The sequence below is a fragment of the Hetaerina americana genome, unplaced genomic scaffold, assembly GCF_022747635.1.
Source record: "Hetaerina americana unplaced genomic scaffold, ioHetAmer1.1.p SCAF_6, whole genome shotgun sequence".
NCBI classification, from domain to species: domain Eukaryota; kingdom Metazoa; phylum Arthropoda; class Insecta; order Odonata; family Calopterygidae; genus Hetaerina; species Hetaerina americana.
The window spans coordinates 22,469,621-22,496,983 of NW_027287205.1; the positions used below are offsets into that span (position 1 = coordinate 22,469,621).

The 27,363-nt window shown below is 39.9% G+C and overlaps 1 protein-coding gene across 1 annotated transcript in view; it reads left to right on the forward strand.

The window, feature by feature from the left end:
• Elp1 (elongator complex protein 1) overlaps window positions 1-14,936 on the forward strand; it is a 50,305-nt gene extending 35,369 nt beyond the window's left edge. Inside the window, exons 20-25 of the mRNA XM_071593847.1 lie at window positions 732-875; window positions 3,582-3,687; window positions 5,357-5,499; window positions 7,919-8,067; window positions 9,021-9,099; window positions 12,800-14,936. Coding sequence (XP_071449948.1) covers window positions 732-875; window positions 3,582-3,687; window positions 5,357-5,499; window positions 7,919-8,067; window positions 9,021-9,099; window positions 12,800-12,867 — 689 coding nt within the window. The 3' untranslated portion in view covers window positions 12,868-14,936. The remainder of the gene's footprint in view (window positions 1-731; window positions 876-3,581; window positions 3,688-5,356; window positions 5,500-7,918; window positions 8,068-9,020; window positions 9,100-12,799) is intronic.
• Window positions 14,937-27,363: the final 12,427 nt, after the last annotated feature.

Sequence of the window (27,363 nt, forward strand, 5' to 3'; positions counted from 1 at the left end):
AAAAATCTCCTTTAAAGAGATTTTATCCATTGTTAATTTGGCTTCATCAAATGAAATGAAACAAAAAATCTTGATTTCTTAGTTTCATCTATGGATATTGGGCCCGTATTTTGAAGATGTGTACCTATTTGTCATTGAAAATCCCCTTACTTCCGAAGAACACATGACAGTAATGGAGTCACTGGTGTTAGAATTAAAATTCTCTCTAAAGCATTATTTCACCCAGATCTGATTGTAGCCGAATAATACATCGTCAAGCTCAGATTTGGACACCAATTCAAATAACCTACAAGTACTTTCTGTTTGTGATGCATTTTTAATAACTTTTTTGTTTTCTGCTTTCGTTTTATTTTTAAAAATTTTTTTATTTACATTAATTTTTTGATCAAACTAAATGTCAAATTTGAGGCAAAAGCTTTGCAACTGCATGATAGGAATGGCTTTTCCCATCTGCTTGCATATGCAGAACAAAGAATGGCTACAAAATATCAACCCAAACTGACAAAAACAAAATACAGACGAATAAAAAATATTCACAAAAGCAAGTGACTTTCAGGGTAATTCTGTAATTGTCATTGGAGTACCCATTTTTTCTGGTGGGACCTGCATCCATTTTCATTCTTAAGTGTTTACATTAAAATAGGACTTACATACTTTTTATGAAGCTGTTGAAACAAATGATGTTCATTTCTGGTAAGTCTTTGTACATAATGTTTTTTTATCTTTCTCAGAAACTCATGTTGTTCCTGGTATTAAGGAGCATTGTGAGACATTAGTTAGCCGACTTAACACAAATAATGAGCTTTTTGTGAAGTATAAAAATCGTCTAGCCATTGTTCAAGAAGAGAAAGTGAAGAAGCAGCTAGAGGTTGAAAGTAAGTTGTTAAATTGCTTCATCTTAAGCTAGTTTTTATTTGTTCCTTCATTCCTGCCTAATTACAAGTTTTTTGAAGGAGAGAGATGTAATAATTTATTTATTTATTTCACATAACCCAAAAACGGCACTTTGGCCTTTATATTGGACTTTTAACAATCATATAACGAAGAATTACAAATACCCAAGCACTAGGTGGAGAAAAACCCACCTAGGTGGGAATCGAATCTGCAACCTCTGGGTTGGCAGGTGATGATGTTACGCCACCGGGGCTGGTAAATAATTATGGAAGGGTCCGGGGTTAATATTAATATAACATGATTTTTTGAGCCTTATGAAAGATGAGTCCTTAAACTTGGGGTGTCACTTGCTCCCAAATGTATGTGCTGGTTTGCAGTTTTATATACATATTTATTCAATGTTAATTAGAATTAATATTTAAACTTTTAATGTTATTTGAATTAGAAAAGGGGAATTTTTGAATTAATGATTAAAAACTCAGCATGAATGTTTTCCAGCAGTTTTAGAATTTCTGACTTGTTGGAATTCCTTGATAAATTTGAGGATAAAGACCTGTCCTGAAAACAGGTTGTAAGGATAATGGAATTATTTACCTTTCACCAACTTCAGACTAGAAATACGTTGCATAGCACTAGGGCAAGACTGCTCTGGGCTGAAAGGGGGTCAACTCTACAAGAAGTTGGCATGTGGTTGCTCTATTTATAGGAATATGCAAGGTCTAATTAATATTGCAGTCATTTACATTCAGTTTTTTTGACATTTCATGGGAGGATATTGTGGAATAGTGTTGCAATTTTTGCATTCGGTGGAGTTACATGTAATTTGTTCGGGGATTGGGATGGGGCCTTGGCTATCGTACTAGCTTCTCCCCAGAGGGCCCGGGTTCAAATCCCTGCAGCATCCAATATTTTTCAGTGGTAACTCGTTCCCTACTTGAGGTGCTTTGCGGTGGGCACTTTGAGTGAGTACATCATCCATTGGATGGGACGTTGAGCTGCAGACCCCCTTGGTGCCTTTTGTTAAGAGTAGGCTAATGCCAAGGCTGGGTCTCTCTCCACCTTTCATCCTTTCCTGTCCATCCCTAATGGCGCAAATGACCTAAGCTGTTGTTCGCCTCCCCTAAATACTACTTCTATAAATAAGTCAAACTCACAAAATCGGATAAATAGCTATGAGGAAGTGACAAGAATGTTCAACCTTTTTAATGATAATCATGGACTTCGATAAATCCTCAGTATTTGCCTGTTTCATTATACAGAAGTACTAAATAATAATTGATAACTTATGGATTCAGTACTTTAAATCCCAAGTGCTGTTAAAAGCTAAGCATAGGTAATACTTGACCTCATCATTTAAAAGAGCACTGATGAGATAAAAAATAAGGAAGCCTTTAAAATGAGTTCAATATCAATGAAAGCAGTAAAAATTCTGAAGCCTTGTTTACGAAGTGGTATAAGTTTCTGCTAACTTAAATTCAGCATACCTCCTGGTTTTCTCTTAGCTGAAACCTTACTCAGAGCTTACCCTAAACTTACTCAGAACTCCAGCGAAATATTTGAAAGGTGTACAAATTTCCCACAGTTAGTCTGTGTGGTAATTTATCCACTGTGCAAGAATTTTTCTGTGAAATTATGAAATATTTTTTAAATCTTACCTCTTCTTTTTTTACCACCTGGAAAATGATTAAAATGTATCTGGGAAGTTAAGGGAAAATAAAAAGATTTCATGTTCTCTTAATGTATTACTAATGTTAAATGGTCTACTGTGAATTCAGTTTTCTGATGTGTGTCACTATAATGGGTCCTCTTTCTGGAATGAAGACCCAACACAGCAGAATATCCTGGGAAACCCTGAAGTTTGAGAACAACTGTATAAAAGCTTCTAACAGAGATTTATTATAATTTTTTCTCATGATTGTTAGGGTAATGAGGGTTGATGGCTTGCAATATCGGAACTGAAATGGTGGAACATCTGAGAAGACTATTGGCAATGAGACATTTGAATGTTAGTTTATTGGGAAAACTGTTGAGTTTTATGGCTAGAGGTTGTGATTTGAGCCGGTATAAAAGATCTCTCACTCATGGTGCAGAGTTGGAATAATAATTCAGTGACAAATCCTGACAGTCCTGATGTCAAATGCAGGTAATGCCTCTAGACATACACGGTAAAACTAATGCTGTGTGATTTGTACATGTTCATTCTTGAAATCCATTGGTGTCACAGGAAAAGTGTTATTTTGCCTGCAATTTGGTGTATACTTACATACTATGGGACTCAAAATGGGAAGTGGTTTACCCCTGCTTGTAATTAGTCTCCTGTTTAAAGTTAACAGTCTCCAGTTTTACTTAATGGATTCTATGAATTGTACTTAAGAAAATGCACTGTATCAACTCAACAGTACTCATACTTAAGTTATTTGGGCAACTGGTTTTGCCCTTTGCGGTATCATTGGGTACATTGCTTTAATTTCATAAAAGCAATGTGTCTGACAATGATATGTTGGGAAAAACTGGTTGTGCAAGTAAAAGTATTGCGGAATTTACAAAGGGTGTTTCTTTGTTAGAATTTCTTGTTTGATTGCCAAGTTTTTATTCATGTGACTTTTGGCTTTAAAGATATGATCCTGATTTTTGTAAATATATTTTGTCTATGAAATCTTGTTTTTCATATGATATTTGTTTTGCAGGTAAAGGAGAGGAGAACTTTACCGAGGATGATTTGGCATCAGAAGCCAGTAGTGTGATTGGCTCAGCAGTTGGTAGCAGCTTTCATAGTTCTTCTAAAAGTTCAAGGTAGCCAAAGAAAATATATATGATTATCTGTCTGTCTATTTAACCTTTCCATGATCTTAAACAATCCTGCCATCTTTCATTTATGCTGGAGATGCATTTTTGCAGAGTAAAAATATGAATTGAGATGTGTTGGTGTTCTAATTAGGTCAATCCAGAATCTTTCATAAGATGGAGAGAGTTGATGACAGTGATGTTAAGAAAGAATAGGTCAAGGACAGGGAAAATTTTGAAATGGAGTGTTGTTTTGTGCAACATAAAATATTGGTAGTTGGTGTATTACAGGCATAGTTCGGAGAGTTTTGGATTATACTTTTGAATTTGCATACATTTGTTGTTCCCCTATATTATTTCTTTCTTCAGTTAATACATTTATGTTTATCTACATGGAACTATAGTTGTCTTAGTCAGAACATTTGGCTTACACACTTAAAATTTGCTGTATGAGAAATATCTAAAATATTATTGATAAAAATGAAACTTGAACAATGCACCTTCTAGTTATTGTCCGATTGCTTCTCCCATTGAGGAACCATACCTCTTTGATTTTAATTTTTGGTGGAGATTTAAGGTTGACTTTTAATTCAATCAAGGAATCAACATTAATGAGCAAATGTAAATTTTAAGGGCTCTGTTTATGAGGTCCAAAGGTAGTATTCCATTTGGTTATAATTGTTGCTGCCTTATGTTCCATTTAATGGCCCCCATTTTCAGTTCCACTTTATGGAAAAAAATAATTTCTGTTGTTAGTATATTTTTTCCCATAAAACAAAGTTTTAGATTAAAATTTCTTGCTGTATTCTGCTATTTTTACCGCACTAAAATTCTGGGCCAAACGTCAGAACTAGCTGAAACAATTCTGAGCGAATGTCTCGCCCAGTATTCATGAACTAAGGTTGGATGATACTCATTAAAGCTAACTGTAAAGCTTTAAGACCGGTTGCCAAAAACAATGACATTGAATGATCGAAATTTATCAAAATATTTTGGCTGGGTCAGGACTTGAACTCAAATTTCTTGATTTCTGGCTGAGGGCTTTAGCCAGTTAATCTACCAATGTGGATTAATAAGGTGTATCTCAAGGAAAAGATTATGAAAAATGTACTGGTTTTGTAATGACTTTTCCAAAATATCAGTGCTTGAATTATGCCAAAGAAAGAAAAATTGTGCATGATGCAACATATGCTCATGATGATGGAGTGCAGATTCAATTATGGTGATATTTTGCAAATATTGAATAGCTGAGTCTGAAGTATGCTGTCACGTGTGTCCATATTTTGGTCTGAGGATAGCCAGGAAATCTGTTTGGCTTTGGTGGTCCAGTAGATGATTTGTTTAAAAATGCCAACCATTTAGCTCACTCAGTTAATGACAATAGAATCAGATAAAACATGTATATGCATGGAATGGGTGAGTTAATATTAGTAAGTCTCTTTGTTTATTTCTGCAAATTCTTTGATGGTACATCTATATTGTTGGTATGTTTGGCATTGCCAAGTGACAATAAAATCAAGAGAATTTATGTTCAATCCTTTCTTTAAGTCAGTGTTAGTATTTTCTCACATCAGGAATTTCTTTTCACTTATTCATTATTCAACTCATTATGTAGCCATATTTATTATGCAAAAAAGTTGTATTATTTTTTACTCAATAATATTTTGACCTATTTCAGTCACAGTAGGAGTTCAGCCAAGAATCGCCGGAAGCATGAGCGAAAATTACTGAGCTTGAAAGAGGGCAATCCTAATGAACAGTCAGCACTGATAAATGCCCTCAATAATCTGTATGTTACAACCTTCTCTCAAGAAACCAAAGGTGAGGTTATAAAATAGATGGATCCCGCACTTACCGTATGCAAGTGTAAATATTGAAATTTTGGACCTTGCTATTCAATAAATCACTAATATCTTTAATTTTCCATGATGAACTTGGCAAACCATCAGCGTGGTTGACAAAAATAGTTCCCTCTTTCTGTACCTAATTCATTGCTGCTTGTTTTAGTGATTTTTTTTCTGAGAGAAATAAAGAAAACAGTTTTGTTCATTTTTGTGTTTTGAATCAATTGTAATAGTTGCTTTTTCATTTTATGGCACTAATTGCACAGTTATTGAATTATATATGAATAGATTCAAAACTAAATAATCCATATACTTAAATAAATAATAATACATTTCTTTGCCTCCTCTAAAAGAAAACACAACCTGACATTCTGTTACTAGGATAAACCCTTCTTAAATTCTACATAATTCCTTCCTACCTTCATTCCATCCAACATGCCTGTATTACTACTACCCCTTCCTTGCTTGCCCAATGTACTCCCTTCTGTCAGTCTTCAACATCCCTTTACCGATCAAAATGCTCTTTGTCCATTTTTCATGCCTTCTCTTAATTTTACCCAACAATTTCCTTTTCTTTCTTTCCGGCTGTGACCAACATTTCCTTGTTTGTTTTCTCCTCTGTCTATTTCACCTTCTCCATCCTTTTCCACGCCCATATTTGAAAAGCCTCCAATCCACACCTATTATCGTACTACAATGACCATGATTCTCGGCCCCTCATAACTGTGCTCCATGTGTAAGTTTTAGCAAGCCTTTTCTTAACATCCTTACTCTATGTTCTTGTCATTGATTCTTTTCTCCTTGTGGAAGCTTCATTACTGAATGCAGTTCTTTTTATGTTCCTACTTTGACAGTCGCTGTGGCAGTGGCAACATTCTTGTCTGCCAACCCAGAAGTCATGGGTTTGATTCCTGCAATGTGTTTCCCTCCACTTAGGGCATGAGTGTTTGTAATTAACATCAATATTATATATAGGGATTAGGTGGAAGAAGGGACTGTATAGTCTCAGTCTCAACCAAATTAGAGATGATGAATAATTATATAATATGACTATTTTGGTCTAAAACACTTCCAAGTTAAGGGAACTTCCTCCTGCTCTAGTTTCTGAAGTCTTATTTGAAGGTTTTGCAAAGCTTTCCTCTTTCTCGAAATCTCCCAAACTGTAGTTTTTTTTACATTGATTCTCATCTCTTACTAATCATTCTGAATTTCCAATACATCAATAATGCATGCAACCTGCTGGCTGACTGGAAAACTAAAGCTTGATCATCAACTTACCTGATTTCATGAATTCAACACCTACTTTCTTTCCTATTTCAAGTTTTTTCCATGCCTCTTTAACTGCATCCTATATGTATACATTGAAGGCATTATATGAGGGTACCTTGAAAGGTACTAGGAAACACCATCAAATGTCAGTTCAGGCACAAAGAGTTTCCTGCATAGAAACAATTAATCCTTTATGAATAAACGCGTAACGATTCAGTACTCTGGAGAAAGATCTGTGGTGCGGATACCTCTCCGTTAATCTTCCTGTGCAGTGATTCGTGAAAATGAAAAAATATTTGAGAAGTAAAAAAACATAAAGGCGTGATTAAATACTACGTAAAGAAAGGTATGAAAGTAAAAGATTGAGGTGGTTTTCTGTTGCCTTCCTTAGTAGTGTTTTCAATGTGACACTATCACTCAAGTGGCCACCATAGTTGTGTCAGATTCATTTGCAGCCACCTAACTGAAGAATAGACACTGCATGGATTATCTTTTGTTTGACTCCTAGCCTTCTACCTAACAGGCAAGAGTGACCTAACGAGAAGCAATTATAACTGGTCCTGCTAGCACAGATCTAGAGCTCATTAGAATGCACAAGCCCTTCTATGTCATGGTTGTGGTGCCCTGGGAGAGTGCTCCTTATATGACAAATAAAAATAAAATTGCTAAATCACACGGGGAGCTCAGGTAGCAGGAGCTAAGGTGTTTGGCTTTAATATTTTCTATGAACAAGTGGCATTTTGTTTTTCACTTCAGTTACATAACTATTATGTGGCTTGATAACATTCTTTTGGAAAAATTACAAGTTTACCTCAAAAAACTTGATTGAAATTGAAATACCGAGCAGCTGATGCTATAAGTTGCACTATTGATGCTGTGAAGACAACACCAGTACTGCCCTGGGTCTACCCTGCACTTTCTAGGTATTTGTCAAAAATGGTATCTAATTCAAAAAAGAAGGTAAGGGTTCTTGACCACTGCCATCTGGTGCATTTCATGGAACTAAATGTTGCGTGATACTCGCATTTATGGCCGAAAACAAGAAGTTCTGGGAGCTGTATAATTTTTCTGTTCGGTTTATTTACATTTCATATTTTATGATGCTTGATTTATTTAATTTATTTTAGATGAGGTGCGAGGACTTTGTCTTGTGTTGATCCAATATGGATATAATGAATCTGCGGGGCATTTGCAGAATTTGTTGCATAGTATGCAGAGTGAAATGCTAAAAGCAAGGGCGCATATATGGCCCAGTAGGAGTTCGGAGGAGAATCTGGTAAGTTCTAAAATTATTACAAATATATTGTGTTTGCTGGAAAACAGCCTCCATACGCATTTAGTATCACTACCTTCTTCTGAAGGTTGTTTTTTAATTTGTATTGTATCACTTAAGGTATGGTGTGAATGGGCACAGACTCTGCATCACCACTTTTTGTAACTTTCTTTAACAAGACACAAAATGGCTCCCAAACTGAATAAGTTTCTTTGGACTCTCCAAAATTAAATGTAAAAAAATATGATTGTTACCAGCAAACTTCCTGATACAGATGGAATTTCTCATTTTGAATACAAGCAAATCATTTAATCAAATATGCATCACAGGATGCAGGCAGAATTATCTTCAAATACATATGTGATTACAGATTGCTCTTGAGATGTTACAGATGATCTGTTGTTTACTGATAACATTGTATAAACTTCAGTATCAACTTGGGTATTAAGTATTGAAGCCCAGTGGGATATCATTTTGATGGGTACAGTCAGTGGGTGACTGAATTAAAATATTCCTGCCTAAAGCAATTATGCAAAATGTATTGCCAAGATGATGTGCTTGTGTATGGTTTTTTTTGGCTTGAATAATTTGTTAAGAAAGTTGCAGATACTGAAAGTTATGGAAATGGGAGGAACTTGACAGTTGTTTTAATGTGCACACTGAAAAAGTATGACTTTAATCTTCAGTAATAAGTAGCTATTGCCATTGTCAACAATCTGATGGGTTGTTATTTGGGTGTAATATAATTAACATGAGGAAATATTTGAAAATGATTAATTAGACCTTAATACAACTGCTGTTGTAAAATAATATTGACTTGAGTATTGAGCTAGCTTGATGAGAATGGTAAGTTATACCTAAATAATATGCATTCACACCAAAAACAAGATGTGTTGTCATGTTCCTAGCATTATTAATTATGGTAAATTAATCCACTCAACATTTTTATATTTCAGAAATATGGTCCTCAGGCAACATCCAATGTCATATCAGAGTTTGTTACAGGAGCTCATGCATTGAATATGCAGTCTCATGGTTAGTAAAAACCCCTGATCATTAATGTGCTTTTTGTGAATGGGTTAAATGCCATTCTAATGATTCAATATGGACTGTGTCATGGCTTTTTTGAGAGATGTAATATGCATGGTGTATCTATTTGTCTGCATGCCTTGCTCTGTGATTCCTTCCAGATCAGCCATCAGCTAACTTAATTGTGATTTTTACATTTCTAAAATCCTGAAGTAATTATTATTATTAGATATACTCTATATAGTACAACAGTTCAACCAGCCCTGTGGGAATACGAGGGTGGTTCCGTAAGTACCCGTGTTAGAAATGAAGAAACCATTTTTTCAAAAACATATTTTTATTTTTCAACATAGTCCCCTTTTAGAAATATACACTTCTCTCAACGTTCCGGCCATTTTTTTAACCCCTCCAATAAATAGGATTTGTCAAACTCTCCAAAATACACCTCTGTCTCGGCGATAACTTCCTCGTTTGAGCTAAATTTTTTTTCCTGCGAGACATTTCTTCATGTTAGGGAATAAGAAAAAGTCACAGGGAGCATGATCGGGTGAATACGGGGGGTGTGGCAGCAATTCATAATGTAGTTCATGCAGTTTGGCGGCGACAAGACAGTTGGCAGCCAGATCAGCTTCTTGTCCACCGTGAGCAATCGGGGCACCCATCGGGCCGACAATTTTTTCATCCCCAACTTATCATGTAAAATATTAATTGCCGTTCCAGTCGACACACCCACGGCCTCTGCTACTTCGCGCACTTTTGTTCGTCGATCAGCGAGAATCATGGCGTGGACTTTTTGAATGATTTCCTCAGTAACCACGTCTGCCGGGCGTCCTGGTCACTCTTCATCAAAAACAGATGTTCGCCCACGTTTAAATTTGTTGAACCAATATCTAACTGTGGTCATAGATGGCGAAGTGTCCCCATAAACAGCATCCAACTTTGCTTTTATCTCCTGGCATTTCTTCTCATCCAAAAACAAGAAGCGAATTACTGAACGATACTGCTCTTTTTCAATCTTAGTGAAAATCACGAAACACGTCTTACTCGAATGGCTACCAAATCCAAACTAACCTTTAAATCAGTCTGAAATTTGTTTCATCGTCTTTTGATAGATGGCAGCACATGATGATAACATAAAATTCCCTCAGGAGCACCCTTTGTCTTCAAACACGGGTACTTATTGAACCGCCCTCATATTCAGGCGGAAGTATCTTGAAATAGGAATAAATAGATAGATAGTGATAGAAAAAAATAGAAATAGTCCCACATAAGCTTTTAAATAAGGATTTGAGTCAAAGCTGCCATGGTAATTAACAGAATTTAAATAAAGTTATTGTTTTTGGTGTATTAATTCCATGTTGTTGATATTTTTTAGTTTCATTTTTTCAGTCTTGCAACATTGTTTATTTGGACAAATGGGTTGTTATTTCTCTCTGTCCTTCTTTAGACCTAATAAACCTATATTCATACTTAAGGCCCATAAATGTGTAATTCTTAGGCCATATATTAAATTAAAATTGCAGAAAAGGCTAGATTTCATAAGGAATACCAATGTCATATGTTCATAGTAACACCTAAAGAGCATCTTAGGGTATTGCTTAGTCCTAATAGTATTTATTTTGATTAATTACTGGCCAGGGTAGGTTTTTAAATGGATCATGTAATGCAATACTGCTGAATTTCTAATTCTTATCTAACAAAATAGGAAATAAATATGCTTAAGTCTGAAGTAAAATAAGCTATTCTTTAAATGCAGGTGCTCCCTTGCCTCCTTCATTCTGTTTTGAATGCCACGGGCATGCATACTCTTTTCTTGCTTCGAATTCACTTGTCTAAGATTCTACAATCTACCAACAGTCTCTTGCCACTCAAAAGGCTCTGTTTGCATCTTTATTTCTTGCATTCCTTGAATTTCTCCCTCTCTTCCTCCAGCATGCCTTGAACATCTTCGTTTTTCTTTCCATTCATTTCACTTTTTCTGTTCTCTTATACACTCTCAAGCCTCTAATCTATATTAATCCTTATGGCTCAATGGTCAAGTTTCCACATTTTAGAATACTGCACACAAGATTGAAGTTTTCACTGTTCTCTTTTTTGTATCTTTATTTAAGGTAATAAAGAAAAGATAGTAACAATTTTCCACTGGACAATTTTAATAGTATGACCGGGTTTCAATGTATTACATCATCTTCAGGTCAGAACTGAAGATGATGTTATGTATTAAAACCCAGTTGTACTATTAAACTTATCGAGTGGAAAATTGTTACTATCTTTTCTTTATTATATTCGAATTCTACCTCATCACGCCTGAAACTACTCAATTATTTATTTAAGGGGCCTATCATCAGTTCCCATTTTGTCGCAAAAGCTTTTTTTCCTAAAAAAGTTCCTTTAATGCTTTTACTGCTTTACTCACTTTATTCTAAAACAATTTCTAAATTGGTGTACTGTTCTAGTTATGTTTTACTTACACTTCTTCTAGTTAGTTCTAGTTACACTGTAATGTTTATCTTAGCCTTTTCATTTCTTGAGAATCTCATTACCTTCATTTTCTAATGATTTATTCTTAGCCCTTATTAATAACACTGATTCTGCAATGTGCTAAGTAATGATTGGCATCCTTTGTCCTGTGTACTCTTTTCTGTTGCCATCTGCTCTGCTTCGCTAGAATTTCATGTGATGACAACTGCCAGACATGAGACTTGGCCCCAAGTGCCAAGTTGCCTGTACTCATTTGCCTATTTGATTCCTTAATATTTTCTTAAGATAAATAATTGAGGTGGTTTCCTATCATTTTCCTTAATAGTGTTTTTAACATGACACCATCACTAAATTGGGTGCCCCACTATGTTCAGACTCCTATGCAGCCACCTCAGTGTGGAACAAATGCGCTGCGAACTACTTTTATCTGGCTCCTACCCTTCAACCTATCTGTCATGAGTGACCATACTAAGAGCTGTTATTTCCCCAACCATAACAGAAGATTGGGTTATATTATCACACAAGGAATTAATGCATGTACATCGTTAATAAGGTCACTCAGCCATTTGAAAACTACTTAATAAAAATAGTGAAAACTTTTTCTTGATTGCATTGGTAATAATTGTATGTGTCATGAATTATCTCATCCATTTTGTCTCCCCCTGCCTAAAATTCTTAAATGCACATACTTAAGTCACATTTTACTGGCATCCATAGCATTAGGTAAGGACAACATTATGGCACCACATGAGTACTACTTTTATCCCCATAACTTACACGTTATGTGCAATATCAAGTTCAGTGTATATTATAATTGTTTTAGTGTCAATGTCATAATCTACTTCAAAGCATTGTGTGATTTTCGTTGTCAATTTTATACAAGTAGATATAAAGGTGCATACATTGCACAGATCTAGTTCAGTTGATCAAATTTCAGGAGCTCAATGGTCTCCATTTTAATTGTCCAATACTAACTGTGGTTAAAAAAGAAGAAAACTCACCATGGTGAAAAAAATTTATGATTTTATCCATGTTTACAGATGCTGTGGCATTCTTACATTTAAAAAAAATCACTAAGATTGACTAGAGATGCACTTCTAACTTGGAATTATTATTGTAGTATTAGTACCACCAATGCTGTGATACACAATAGACAACCCATATGTTAGTAATTATTCAAATACAGTTGAACTGTGGCATTAAAATAATGTTATTTCTATTACAGATTTGACACCAACTCCCCCAGATATAAAGACAGACTCATCATGGAGACTAAATATTTTGCTTTCTTAGAGTTGATCTTTCACTATTTGTTGTTTTTCTCTTAATTTGTGATGATCATAAATACAATTAGCACTAATACCATGGTGCTGGATGTGCATTGTGGTAACAGTGGCCTATGCAACTCTCATGATTTTGGTTTGAAACAATGGGAATTGTGGAATTGCAGTTTTGCAGTTTTGTCTCACATTAAGTAGTCACTATTACCAGCCTTGGTGAACAGTGAGACTTGAGTTTTATGTCTTATACATTAAAGCATTATAAATAATTATTGCTAGCATCATGTAGAGAGACGTCCTTGAAAACTGTGCTTCAGCCAAGTGTACAGTGAACATTTTCCCTTGTATGCCATTAATAAGTGCACAATTAACATATTTCAGTCCAACCTAAGTTTTTTTATTGCAAAAACAATGAATTGAAAGGAAAAATTCATGAAGTTCAAATTCAGCATCATACAATATAATCATTTACTATATCTTGAGATTGATTTAAAATGTCGTGTTTATTATTTTTCTAATGCGCAGCATTACTTGGTGACAACCTCCCAGGAAACAAAAAAATTGTCAGTGTGATAGAAAGAATTTTTGATTTAAGGTTTTTGTCTGAAGAAAGTGCCTTTGGATGTCTTCACTGTTCTAAGTATTTTAAGAAGAAGAAATGTATAAGGTGTGATCCAAAAAAGACAGGATTGATTTTATAACTTCTTTATTTCGACTGATACAGCTTAATCGAACTTGTCGCCCTCAAAGTACATACCTTGGCTGATGATGCAACTTTGCCAAAGTTTCTTCCAGCTATCGAACCCTGCCTGGTAAGCTGCCGTAGGGATCCTCTTCAGGTGCGCCATACAATTAGTTTTTAATGGCCGCAATAGTCGAATCTGCACCCTTTCAAGGTTGAGTTCAACTTTAGAAACAAAAAAAAGTCTGATGGAGCCATGTCTGAAGAGTAGGGTGGCTGTGGAATGACGGAAGTTCTGGTTCTGGCAAAAAACTCTTGTCACAATAAGCACTGTGTGAGCCGGCGCACTATCTTGATGGAACCGCCATGCAATGGTTCTCTGCATGTCCAGCCTCTTTCGGCTCACTGTGACCCTCAGCCTCTTCATAACCTTTAAGTAGAAATCTTTGTTGATGGTTTGACCTTGAGGGACGTATTCATAATGAATCAGCCCTTGCCAATAGAAGAAACACACCTGCATGACATTCACATTGGACCGGGACTTGCGAGCCTTCTTTGGTCGTGGAGAATGAGGACCTTTCCACTGAGAAGACTGGGCCTTTGTCTCAACATCATAACTGTAAACCCAGGTTTCGTCACCATTTACGATGGTTTTATGAAACTCTGGGTTGGAATTGGCTCGATCCAGGAGTTCCTGGCAAATGCCCACATGATTTTGTCTCTGTTCATCAGTCAGCACCCGCGGGACAAATTTGATGCAATGCACATCATGCCTAACAAATGTCTGTCAAAATTGTCGGATAGGATCCAAAACTAATGTTCACTTCCTTGGCTATCTGTTAGCAGGCCGCCCCGTTTGCAAATCTTTATGTGTCGAGGTTCTGCCCGATTTAAAGCGACTGTACCACTCAAAACACTGGCATCAACTCTTAGCTTAATTAACAAAGGCTTGCTGAAACATTCCAAATGTCTCTGTAGCACTTTTGCCAAGTTTGAAACAAAATTTCACGCGCACACGCTGTTCCTCTAGCCCCTTCGTTGCTGCCGTTGCACGAGGCGACGGACAGGTAAAGACACGTACCGCTGCTGCTGTGTAACGATTCGACGTATAAATATGCAACACCTCTCGTTTTAGTTATCAGATGTGTCGCTAGATGGCATAAGGGGCCTCGTTTCAATCCATTGAACAGTTTGCGTAGAATAAATTCAGTCCGGTCTTATTTTGATCACAACTTGTATCTTGATTTAGTTAAGAAAAATGTGTAAATATGAAACTTAAAAATTTGTAAATACGTCTGTTTTTGTGAAGGCAGGTAAGCCAATGTCTTGGATTTTATTTTGTTTGGCAAGAGAATACAAACATGTGGGTCTTATAACAGCTCCTTACAAAATCCAAAAGATGGCAGTGGTAATGTTAAAAAAGTTTGGCTTGTAATAAACCTAATCTTTCACTCTGTAACTGTTAAGTTTCAGCTATATCAATCAAATGCGTTGATTTTCAAAGTCTGTTGAAGCAACTAACTTTTGTTTGTTTTGAAAAATGGAAAAAAATGAGTTAATATGCTGACTAAATACTTCTATTTAAAAAGCATTGCCCCGAAAGAGTTAGCCAAGTTAGATGAAGTTCATGGCACATCTGCTCTGTCTATGCGACTGTTTACAATTGGGAAATGAGTTTAAACATGGCCACTCATCCAATGACGAACATAGTTCTGGATGTCTAGTGGAAATGGCTAACTTGGAAATGATTCACTAACTGCAGGATATGGTTTTGAGTGATCAACAAATCCATGTTCGTTTAATAGTTAAGGCCACAGGCATATCACAAGGTACAGTTTTCAATTTCGCAAGTAAAATTGGGTTTGAAAAAAAATTTGTTGAGATACGTGCTGAGTTAGCTCTTAGTTGAGAATCAACTCTGCGGCATGCTTGATTCGGAGATGTGGTGGGATTGTGTAGAGCACTGTTGAGCATATGATTTTGCCAAGGAAATGGTTATTTCCTTTCAGTCACTGTGATGAAGATTTGGGTGTTGACCCAATTTTCCGAAGGTGGCCCTGGTTTTCATTTAAACTGCTAGTTTGGGGATTATATTTGATGAATCCGTGTTCATGGAATTCACTAGATCTGTTTTAAACACTATTCAGTGTTTCTTCTAAGGAGGATAATCAATATTCTCGATAGAAATTTTGTTGTTTATTATATAGGTTTATTCAAACACTTCTATTGTGTTGTTTGTCATCTAAAATTTTCCTCATTAAGAAAAGATAGTAACAATTGGTTACTAATTATAAAATTTTTGCTATCTTTTCTTTATTATGTACAAATTCCACCACATCATGCCTGAAACTACTTAATTTGTTTAGAATTTTCCTTTCGAAGTTTATGATGTTATTTGTTTAACCTGATATTTTTAAGTATTATCTCCTTGTGGTAATTACTGACTGGATTTTTGTATTCACTTCCCTCTTTTTGTGCTTATGTATTGCTATTGGTAGATTTCGATAGGTTAAATAGCAGAAAAGGTAAATTCTTCCAACTTAGACCACTTTTTGCCTAATTTGCTTCCTTGTACCAGTAAAGATAAGGTTGTACCCGAGCCTTTTATTTTCTTGTTTGTGCTTTGCTGTATTAGTTTTCATTGTTGGTGTTCTTACAGCCCCTGACTAATGTCCTTGTAAGGTAGCTTGTGCCATCATTCCTATGATTACTATTTGGTCTCTGTTAAATTCAGCATGCTTAAGTTCTGAAACCAGCTACTCAGCTCCTCTCTGGGATTTTCTGTGAGCTATTAAGTTACCTGCATAACATTTTGGAATATAGATTGTCTTTCATGCTTCCAAGTCTTTTTAAAATAATCATTATGGGTTATATAAGATGAATAGTGAAACCAAACCATTTTTTTCTGTCAACTTTGCGACACTTTTAATTCTTTATCAGCCTCCCATAACATCCTTGCTTGTGATAGAAAATTTTAAATATTCTCACAGCTTTTAAATTGTCTCACATGAGTAGTTCATCAGCTCTCTTAGGTCTTCAAATTCTGACCCCTGCTTATTACTCCTTGTAAACATGTTTCAAATATTTTTGTATTTTGGCCTTTAGGAAAGAGCTTCCCAATGCTTGCATTTCTCTGGAGCTTTTACCATTTTCATAAGTGTAGGGCAGACATGGATCTTCTTTCATTCTCCACAGGTAATATCAGAATGACCAATTCATCAAGGTATAAGATTGTAGCAATAATTTGAATTTCGTCAACTTCCGTAGTTCAAAGTTATAGAGGTATCTGTTGGAGCTATGAAGTTCTGTCACATTTTGGTTATCCATTAAGATATTTGAGAGTGAGTTCACATCATGGTGGATTTTTTCATTCCATTATCATTGCTTTGGGTATGATCCTTCCATGTTGCAGTTTAGTTGTTCTGAAGTCTTCCCACCCACCTCCATTATGTGTAGCTGTTATCTTTCATATTTCATTTCTTGCATTTCATAAATTGGCATGAATCAAATTGTTTTTAGTGAAAATATTTCATTGCTATTATTTCAACCTTTAAAAGCATTCTTTGTAAAAGATATTCTTAAATTTCATAATGTTGGTTTCCTGTAGTCCATATGATCCTTTTGTGGTATTCCTGGTTTTTCTTAATGGGGATATAGGTTCAGCATTTTAAGTGATTATTAGATCATTCAGCAGAGATGATTGGCTCGCCTTTCTCATCGTGTCCTTCCAATTTGGGTAAATAATGGTGTACATATTCCTGGAAATGTGCATTACTGGTTAGGACCAAACAATTTTAAGTGTGCTGAATGCTTTGTTATTGAAATGTCTTATTAATTGGAAATAAGTGGTCAGGGTATCCCTATGGGTAGGGGAAAGAAGAATAATCCTGCAGTATCCCTGCTTGTCATTAGAGGTGACTAAAAGGGTAGTGAAAAAACATTAAAAACGTGTACAAAATAGTTAAGAATATAATCAGAAGTCTGGCTGGTGAATGGAGTGTGTATGTCCAACTAGCCTACGATCCTAACCAAGAGTCCTACTCGGAGAATTGTGGGAGGGAAGGGATTCTGGAGGTCAGTTATATGAGTGGGTAAAAGCTATATATTGTTGCAAGGATAGAAATTGGAGCCCCCGGTTATGCCTGCTTAATGATGTGTGATAACCACTACTTCTTGATAAAGTCACCATTTTATTTGTGATTGAATTCTAAACTACTTATGGATTATTTTGTTGATATAAAGCATCGAACAAAATACATTTTGATGCAATTAAAAGACACTAAAAAATGAAATAATCAGGGCAGATATTTACAGCTTTTTTGTTTTATTGAGTGATATTAAGTAGTCTAGTTGCTAATAATTAGCTAGCATTATGAATAATTGTATGAAATGAATGTGAAAAAATAAGGTAATAAGGTCAATGGGGGAAGCAACTGCCTTCTTTAGTTTTGAGAGATGATAATAAGTTGCAACATGTCATGGTTCGCTGAATGGACCAAACCCAAAACAGCTCCTTCAATCTTTTGGCTATGGTTAGTATCAAAAATGTTTCACTCGTGAGCTGTCCTTAAATTGATGTTACAGACAGCATCTAATAAGATATTCATTGGTTTTGAATGTTTCAGGTGGTTCTTAATTCCATGCTCCACTGCATTTTCATAGCCTGCATTTCAGCCACATCGTAACTAATGTGAATTTAGGGCCTTGGTACCTCCCAAGCGGTTGAAAGGACAAGCATTAGAATTTAAAGTGCGTGACCTAATCTTTCGTTGATTGTGGGGGACACCGTGTGTATTCCCGCTATTGCCCAAGGTGAAGCCAAAACATAATTATGGTGATGAAGATCCCAAAATGATTCTTCACCTCAAAACAAGGAAGAATTACCGGGAACTAGTAACCCCTAAAGTCCTTAGGTAATGGCTTCAGCTGCCTCTTCTCCCATTCAGTGTACTATGTAATCGCTGATAGAATTTAAGTAACTCAATGCATGCAGAAATGGTAAGAAAACAAATACTGAAGCAGACACAACGGCTATCTTTAATAAAACGAAGAACCAGCATTCAACCAAGAACCACTAAAAATCTCCACGATGTGTTGTAGGCAACAAGCCTGAAAAGTCTCAATCCCATGGTCTCTCCAGTCAGGGAAAATCGAAGATATGGCGGGTGAATTTTAGAAAACACAATCAAGATAATTATGGAAGGTTTTTATTTCTGAAGACTACATTTAATGCCATTGTATTTTCTTTAGGTTTTAAAAATTATTTCATCCAGGTGACGAGCTTGGTGAGCGATGCACATGTTGCGTCGTTCAAAAAAGTTTTCGCAAACTCTTCTCAGCGTCTCTTGCGTAATTCCAGCGACGACATCTGTAATTGCCTCCGTAGGAGCTTCCAAGGCCCTTGGTCGTACTTAGTAAACCTCAGCTTTGAGATGTCACAAAGGAAAAAATCAGGTGGGCTCAAATCCAGGGAGCGAGGGAGCCATGGAACATCCACTCGTAAGGAGATCAGGTGGCCGAGAAATTGTTCTCGCAGGATTTGGCGTGAACGACGGGCGGTATGACCATCGTGTTGAAACCACAAGGCTACTGTGTCATATTCCTCACTCTCCTCTTCCATTTTGGGGAATAAAGTTCTCCAGCATCTTACAATAGCTAACAGAGTTCACAGTAACAGTTGAGCGTCAAGAATCAAAAACGTGAGGCCCATTAATGCATATGGAGATGACAGCACTCCAAACTGTTACTTTGGGGCTATGAAGAGGTCTTGGGTGAAGCTCGCGAGGGTTGTCAGTCGCCCAGTGACGAAAAGTTCGCCTATTTACTGAGCCGGAGAGGTGAAAATGCGCTTCATCGCTAGATCACAGAGCCCTCTGCGTCGCCATACACTATCATTGTTCTTAAAGAACGTTTCTGTGGCAAAGCCTCGATGCTCACCAGACTCCTGCATGGAAACTACTAAAGGTGGCGTTGTTTCCCCGGCTAACGGCTTTAATCCGACTGCGCTAATTTACCTGCGCGCTCTTCAGTGATTTTTTAAAACTTGTGTCCATTCTGCCCCCCCCCCCCGGTGCATAGAGGAATTTAAAATGAAAACAAGACTTTAAGGCATGATGGCTCTAGTGGACAGCGAGCCCAGAATGAGTTGCTGGAATCTATTGGTGCGGTGGCTATCGTACTGGCTTCCCGTATGGACCCGGGTTCGAATACCGGTGGCGTCGAATACTACCTTGATCAAAAAGTTCCCGGAATAACCACCGTGTGGCGCTCCCATCGTTCCGATTTGAGTTCTGTTTTTTTTGTTAAATTGGTACATCTGTTGTTGATATTCCCTTTAAATCTTAGTGTCATAACTTGACATTTGCAAAAGTTACGTAGCCAAGAGTACATCTATCTCTGTGTGTGTTGGCGATTTTTTACAATTTCAGAAATGGATTTAAATTTGCAACAACGAACTTGTATTAAATTTTGCGTAAAAAACGGATTTAGTGGCGCACGGACGTTGGAAATGTTGGAAAAGTGTTTCGGCAACGATTCTCTAAAAAAAACGGTCGTTTACCAGTGGCACGAGCGGTTCAGAAGTGGTCGTGAGTCAATCGAAGATGATGAACGCAGTGGCAGACCATCGACATCGAAAGTCGGTGAAAAAATTGATAAAGTAAAAGAAATGTTGGTCAATAACCGCAAATTAACCATCAGAGAAATAGCGGAGGACTTGAACATTGCCTATGGATCCGCCCAAGACATTGTGGTTAATGATTTGGGTTTCCGTCGAGAAGCAGCAAAGTTGGTGCCAAAAGACCTCAATTTCATGCAAAAAAGAGACCGTGTTGACGTCGCAAAAGACATGATTTGCGAGGCTGAATCCGATCCCACATTCATCAAAAGGATCATTACTGGAGACGAGACGTGGGTTTATGAGTACGACACGCAATCCAGACATCAGGCAAGTGAATGGCGTTCACCAAATGAGCCGAGACCAAAAAAACCACGTCGTTTTCAGTCAAAAAAGGAGGCAATGCTGACGGTTTTCATGGATTACAACGGTGTAGTGCATCATGAATTTTTGCCAGAAGGCCAGACAGTAAACAAAGAGTATTATTTGGGCGTTATGAGACGTTTGCGTGAAGCAATTCGCCGAAAGAGACCAGAAATGTGGGCAGAAAACTCGTGGATTTTGCACCATGATAACGCACCGTCGCACAGTGCTATCATTATTCGTAATTTTTTGACGAAAAATGCAACAAATACCATCCAACAGCCACCGAATTCACCTGATTTGGCTCCCTGTGACTTCTTTCTGTTCAATCGAGTTAAAAAACCATTACGGGGAACGCGTTTTAGCAGCCGAGAGGAAGTAATGGAAAAATCGCAGGAAGCACTGATGGACATACCGAAAACCGAATATAAAAAATGTTTCGAGGATTGGATCAAGCGCTGGCATAAGTGTGTTGCAGTCGATGGGGATTACTTTGAAGGGGACAATATAGATTTAGATGAATAAACTTGTATTTTTAATTTTCTGAATAAATTCCGGGAAATTTTTGATCAAGGTAGTATTTTTCAGTGGCATCTCGATCCTTAATTGAGGTGATTTGTGGAGGGCACAATGAATGAGTACGCTGTCCGTCGGATGGGACGTTAAACGGTGAACCCTTTGGCGCCTTTTGTTAAGAGTAGGCTAATGCCGACGCCGGGTTTCTCTCCACCCTTCATCCTTTCCAGAGAACATTTACAGCACCAAGTGCTCTTCAACAGCCAATTTAAATGGGGATCCATCATTTCCTGAGAGGATTAAGCTAACCTACTTGTAGGAAATTGCCAATACTCCCCCCCGTATCCCTGTTTGTCTTAAGAGGCAACTAAAAGGGAGGGGAGAAGAAAAGGAATCCCTCCGTAAGTTAGGGATGCGTCCAGACAGTCCGGTAGATCTGCTGTCTGTGTGCGGCCATACTTGTATCATCTGGCCTCCCATCCAACCGGGCGTTTGCCGTGCCTGGAGACCCGTAACTCAGATAAGGCGGGAGGGGGAGCTCCCTGGTTCACAGCCGGCTATCGGATGCCCGGTATGTACCAGGGAGTAAGACCCCTATTAGGCCCTGGATTTGGTATAAACGGGCGGGGCAGGGAGCTAGCCACTCCCGGCCAGTTGGCTTAAGTCACGCTCTCGTTGCGATGGCGTGTGTCTGGGCAGTGGGGGTCTGTGTAGGGTGGTCGGAAGTGCAAGGGTTTTTGGTGGGCGCTTGCATTGAAGATTCTATACCGAAACAGGCAACCACTCAAGTGGTGCTACATCCTATCCACTCCAATTCTACGGCGTGGCGTCCCGAGTGTATGGCTCTGTGGTGGGTGGGGAGACGAAATGTAATATTGGTATGGAGGAAAATACAGTTCTGCAACCCAAAAGATCTTATCCGGACGTGGGTGGGGGAGTAAATGTTAAATAAGGGGAAACATTCACTTAAGTTTCCTGTCCTAATATACTCGTATCAAGTTATATTTACTTCTACACCTAGAGAACTAAAACCTATTAAGAAGCGAAGCCACACGTTTAATAGACCCGGCAAACCAGAGGAGAGTAAACATCGAATTTCGATTGAAATCTCATAGAATATTCCTGTCCGCGCGAAGCTCGGAACTCTCGAAACGATTCGGGGCGTAATACCACATTTTGGCCTATTATTATTCGTCGGCATCGAGGAGGTGAAGTAAAGATGTGTGTGGGCTCACAAGAAGTCCTCGACACGCCGATTGACAACAAAGAAAAACGGCGAGTCAAAAAATACAACATCCGTTTTCCTCACATTCTACTTGGACTAATTCCCTAAATCGTTTTTATTGGGTGCAAACCTGTCCCAGTACGACCGTCCATCCTGAGCACAATGCGGTGTTTCACCTGTCAACGATTCAACCACGTATCTCTTCGATGTAAGGGCAAGCCATCCTGTCCACTGGTGATGGGCTTGCGCCCTGCCCGGTGTCAGCCTGTTTTGTGACTGCCCACACTCCACTAGACTATACCGGTCCGTTATGATACCGCTGTCAATCGCCTTACCAGCCGCTAAGACTACTAAGACGAAGAGAATTCTTTCGCGGTGTTACGGCGATCCAATTTTTCCCCGCGTAGGGCAGCCTTGGCCTCTTAACGTGCTGGAAGCGAGCTCGCAGTGTCCAAGCTGGCTATGGAGCGCTTGTGGCGGTCCCACGGACAGATTTGAATGTCGGCGATCCTCCGGATGAGGGGCTCCGAATCCGCCGCTCTCTTGTAGAAGGTACCCAAGACTCTAGGCAGAAGGATTTCCAGAAACTCCAACTTCCCGTCTTCGTGCATTTCGGAGTCGTGGGCATAACGACCGTGCCCCAAGATGCAGCGAAGAGCAGAATTCTGCTCCAATTAAATTCGAGCAAGACTCCTGACCATACCGGCGCTGCGTACGTGATGACAGGCAAAAAGCACACGCGGCACAGTCGACGCTTCGCATCCATGATCAGGACAGGCGGACAAATAATCGACCTGAGCCGACTGAGGGCCGCGAAAGCCTTAGCATGAACACGAAGCAATTAGAAATTTCAAAGGAGTTTCCGGACCATCAGCACTACGAGGTAGAGAACCTCGAATTCCCTCGGTAGAACAACCCCATTCATTGACAGGTCCATTTCTGACGGCCCTCGTCCCGTGGGGATGACTATCGCCTTCGTCTTCTGTACGTTAACTGTAAAGCGCCATCGATGATACTGCAGCAGCAGTTTGTTGACAGCGCCCCGTAATCTCCGCCCCGCGGTCTCCTTCCAGGATATGCACAGGAGCGCCGCGACATTTGTGTACGAGATCTGGATTTTATGATTCCCACGCCGTGTAGGAACCTCGTAGGAATGCATATTAAAAAGCAAAGGCCCCAATACGGACCCTTGAGGCACCCCAGTGGATATCCGTAACACCCCAGAGCCCGCCTCAAGCCATCGTACCGTGAAGGTCCTGTCCCGAAAATAGGGGTGGACTAACTTGGTTACCCTAGTCGGGAAATGGAGTCGTCTCATTTTCAATAGGAGAGCCGGCTGCCAGATGTGATCAAACGCCTTGCTGACGTCGAAGAACTCTCCGGCAACCGCCATCTTCCTGTTGATGTCGTGCGTAACGAAACCAGCTCATGAAACGTTGCCCATGCGATGCTGCTCACGGAAGTCACACTGTCCCTTCGGGAGGATGTCATCTTCCCGGACGAAATCAGCCAGAGGCCGCTGCAGTAGTCACTCGAATACCTTGCCGAAGCCGCCGAGAAGGAAAATGGCCGGAATTCTCCGGGAATCACCTCCGATCTCTGCGTCTTTAACGGATACACGATTCTCCCTCTCTCCCAAGTTACCGGGATGTGGGATATCCTGTCGCAGTCTTTTATGATGCTGCTCAGGCATGCCACCGCATTTTAGTACCGATTATTGGGGACCTCTCGAAACACAGCATTGGGAATGTTATAAGAGACGGGGGTGTTTCCTCGGGCGAAGGCATTGAATTGTTCCAATGATATCCTTCTCCAGTCCTAGTTCTCAGGGTTGTACGAGAAACTACTCGCGAGGTAGTTCGCAAGCATTTCTGCCGTCTCTCTGGGTGATCGTGCAACCGTATCCCTGTCAGTGATTATGGAGTCTAGCCGTACCGGGTTCGGAAACCTCCTACAGACCTTCTACACTGGTCCAATGACCTCCCTGCCATCCACTGAAAGGAAATTTTCTCGCAGGTGCGCCTCCCATTTGTCCGAGCGGACTTCTTCGGAGGGCATGCTGCAGCGCAAATTCAATTCATAGAACTGTTGCCGGCCTTCATCAGTCCGGTATATCTGCTACGACCTCCGAACGCTGTTACGATGAGTGAAGAGTCTGCTGGCCGCTGAAAGAAATGGAATTCGAAGGTTCAATTCCGCGTCTCCTTCAGCGGAATCTGATACCACGAGCGATCGTGGTATCGAGAATTCCCTCTCGCACATGCGTGAGTGTCGCCGGGCCCAAAATCGTCAGCCCCTCTTCATCTGTATCCGGATCCCGTGGCTTCCCCAGCGGAAAGTGCAGAGATGATACCCTCCACGTTCGGGCTTCCACTGAAACAGCCTCTGGGAATGGGTGTTGAATCCCTTGACACGCTCGATATTCGATTGACCTGTGGACGAGGATGGCCGTAGCTCAAGATAGTCTCCCTCGCTGACACTGGAGATCTCCGTTTTAACCGAAAGATTGTCCAACCCGGCATTCGCAAGTCATCAGATGGGTGGAGACACGTCTCGTAGACGGCACCGACGACAGTTTTCTCCTGAAGAAACGCCCGAAGCTCTTCATGCCGGCGAAGAACTCCGTTAGCTTTCTACTGGGCGAGTAGGAGGGTCCGTTCGGCCGTGAGACTTTGAACCGCGTTAATGCCCTCAAGTTCCTCCAGGAGCGAGAGGAGTAGCTGGCCTTCTGTTGATGTGATGTATCGTCGAAGGGCCCTGGCGATAGACCTGATAATCTCCCAGAGCTCGTAGTCTCTTGTTCGTTGCGGAGAGGAATTCGCGCACTCCAGAGACGCCCCAGTCCCAGCTGGTAGTGCCTTGGATCCAGCGGGTTTGCATTCTGCAACGGCGGCGAGCAGTTCAGTGGCTGTGAAGTAGTTGGCCTTGTTGAGGTCCCTCGCGGTATCCCCTTGTACCTCCTTCAAAATCGCGTCGGGGTGGCTTCTGGGCCACCTTTCTGGGATGAGACTTATTTTTCTGCCCTTCTTGTTTTTCATGGATGGCGCAAGAAAGGCTTCAACTGGGGGTAATTAGTCCGCATGGAATCTCTCGGCGTGACGGGCGGTTGCTGGACGGCCGCCACGTGGGCAGACGGGGTGACTGCAGGGGGATGTAAGGGTGTCTCCGACACTTCCATAGCGACTATGGAGGAGTCCGTCAGTCGATCGAACTGCTGCCCCTTGTTGCCCTGTGAATGTCCCTGCAGTACTTAGGAGGTAGCCTTCTCCAAAGGACGCGAGGGAGCCCGTACAGGAGCCGGATCTCTGGGCGCTTTCTTTGCCTGCATCTCTGAGGCAGGTTTGGACGGTGTAGATGGTGGCTGTGGTCGCGATCTGCGTTCTGCCTCCCGGTAGGCGGGATACTTCCTTCCATCACTCGGGAGACTGAGGCGTGTGAGCCGCCATAGCGGTAACTGGTTCGTCGCCGATTCCTTGGGAGCACTCATCTACCGCATGTGACCCAGTGCAAATTATGCAGCCCTTAAAACCTCAGCAGGTGATGCCGATATGGCCAAAGCGATTGAAATTGTTACCCTGCAGCGGACCCGGGTCTCCGCGGAAACGTTCCACCGCCACTTATCACCGGCAAATCTGTGTAATGTCCCCCTGAGAGGCGGTGGAAGGGGTCTTGAAAACATTCGCCATGTGGCGGCCAATGGGGACTGGTTTCCCAGTCTCCATGACCGACAGCCGACCAATGAGGCGCACCATGTATCCGGGGGATTTTAGTCCCTTGGATACCTTCTCCACCGCGAAACACCGTTGATGAAGAGTTTCATCCCGGGAAATTGCTCGGTGGACTGCGTGTGGTACTGCTGCGTAGAAAAGGTGTCAGCCTGCTATTCCACTAAATTTAACTGAATTGCGACCGGTTTCGATAGCGCGCATCATCATTTGACAGTTTTACAAAGATTCCACATGGTTATATGGCACTTGATGCGGAGGGGTGGGGATAATAAACGAGAATAGGGGAGAGGGAGGTGAGAGTAGACAATGGGCTGTCACTGTAAGGAGTATTGTGGGATTTTGCGCCATTCTTTCAGCTTTCTCGCTGGAACTTGGCCTAATGCAGCAGAAGAAGACACATTTCTTCTCGTTTTTTGTGGAATTGAAACTTATTTTAGTGAAAAATCCAGAAAAAACTCGGTTCAGCGCTATTAATCGATATCGCTATTAATCGACCTCGCAATTTTTGCGATTAGTCTGGCTACGGAAGGTAGCCTTTCATTGCAGAATGATCTATGTGGGAGCGGTCACTTTACCATTTACCTTTGACAAGGAAGAAGGTTCAAAAGCATACTTTATCTGCAGATCATTGAATTGTCCCAATTGATATACATTAAAAATAATTAAAATTTCAACTAAATGAGAGCTTCGGCTCAATGCGAAATATGGAGGTATTACCTTAAATTAATAGCGTATAATGGACGTCCGGTATCTCCACTGACCACCAGTTTCATTTTTGAATCACTAGTGGTGAAAGGAATTCTGCTTTGCAAGCGAAGCCTGGCGGATTTTCAACAACTTCACGAACTTCCCCCTTCTGTCAATTGAGAGCGCAAGTTCAAACAATTGTCAAGAAGGCGAGGAAATTGTGGTAAGATTTAAACTGGAATAACACAGGTTCCCACTCTCACGGATGTGAAACGTGTTGAAGGGATTCTCGGGTTTCCATTAGGAGGAAGGCGTGTCATGTTCAAAGGCCTTTGGGACGGTTGTGACGTCCCCCAGGAAATCAGCGAGCTCTTCGGCCAGTTCCACGCGGAGATCTGGAGCAATACAGACTAAGCCATTTCCCTCTTGGGCGTAAACAGCTACCTCAGCGTATTCATTTGACTTTTATGTAATATTCACGAAGGTCGACTACAACTAGCCATTTTTATTGTGTGAGTTGTAGTTCGCCATTGCTGATTCCCGGAACATCGCCCTCATATTAATTCATCCAAGAAGTATTCATCCTTCGCCAACACGTCTAACATCTTCTCTGACCCGGAGTTGGGTGGCACAGATGTTGAATGTAACTGTTCTACTGGGTTTGTAGAGATAAATTACGTGATTATATAACG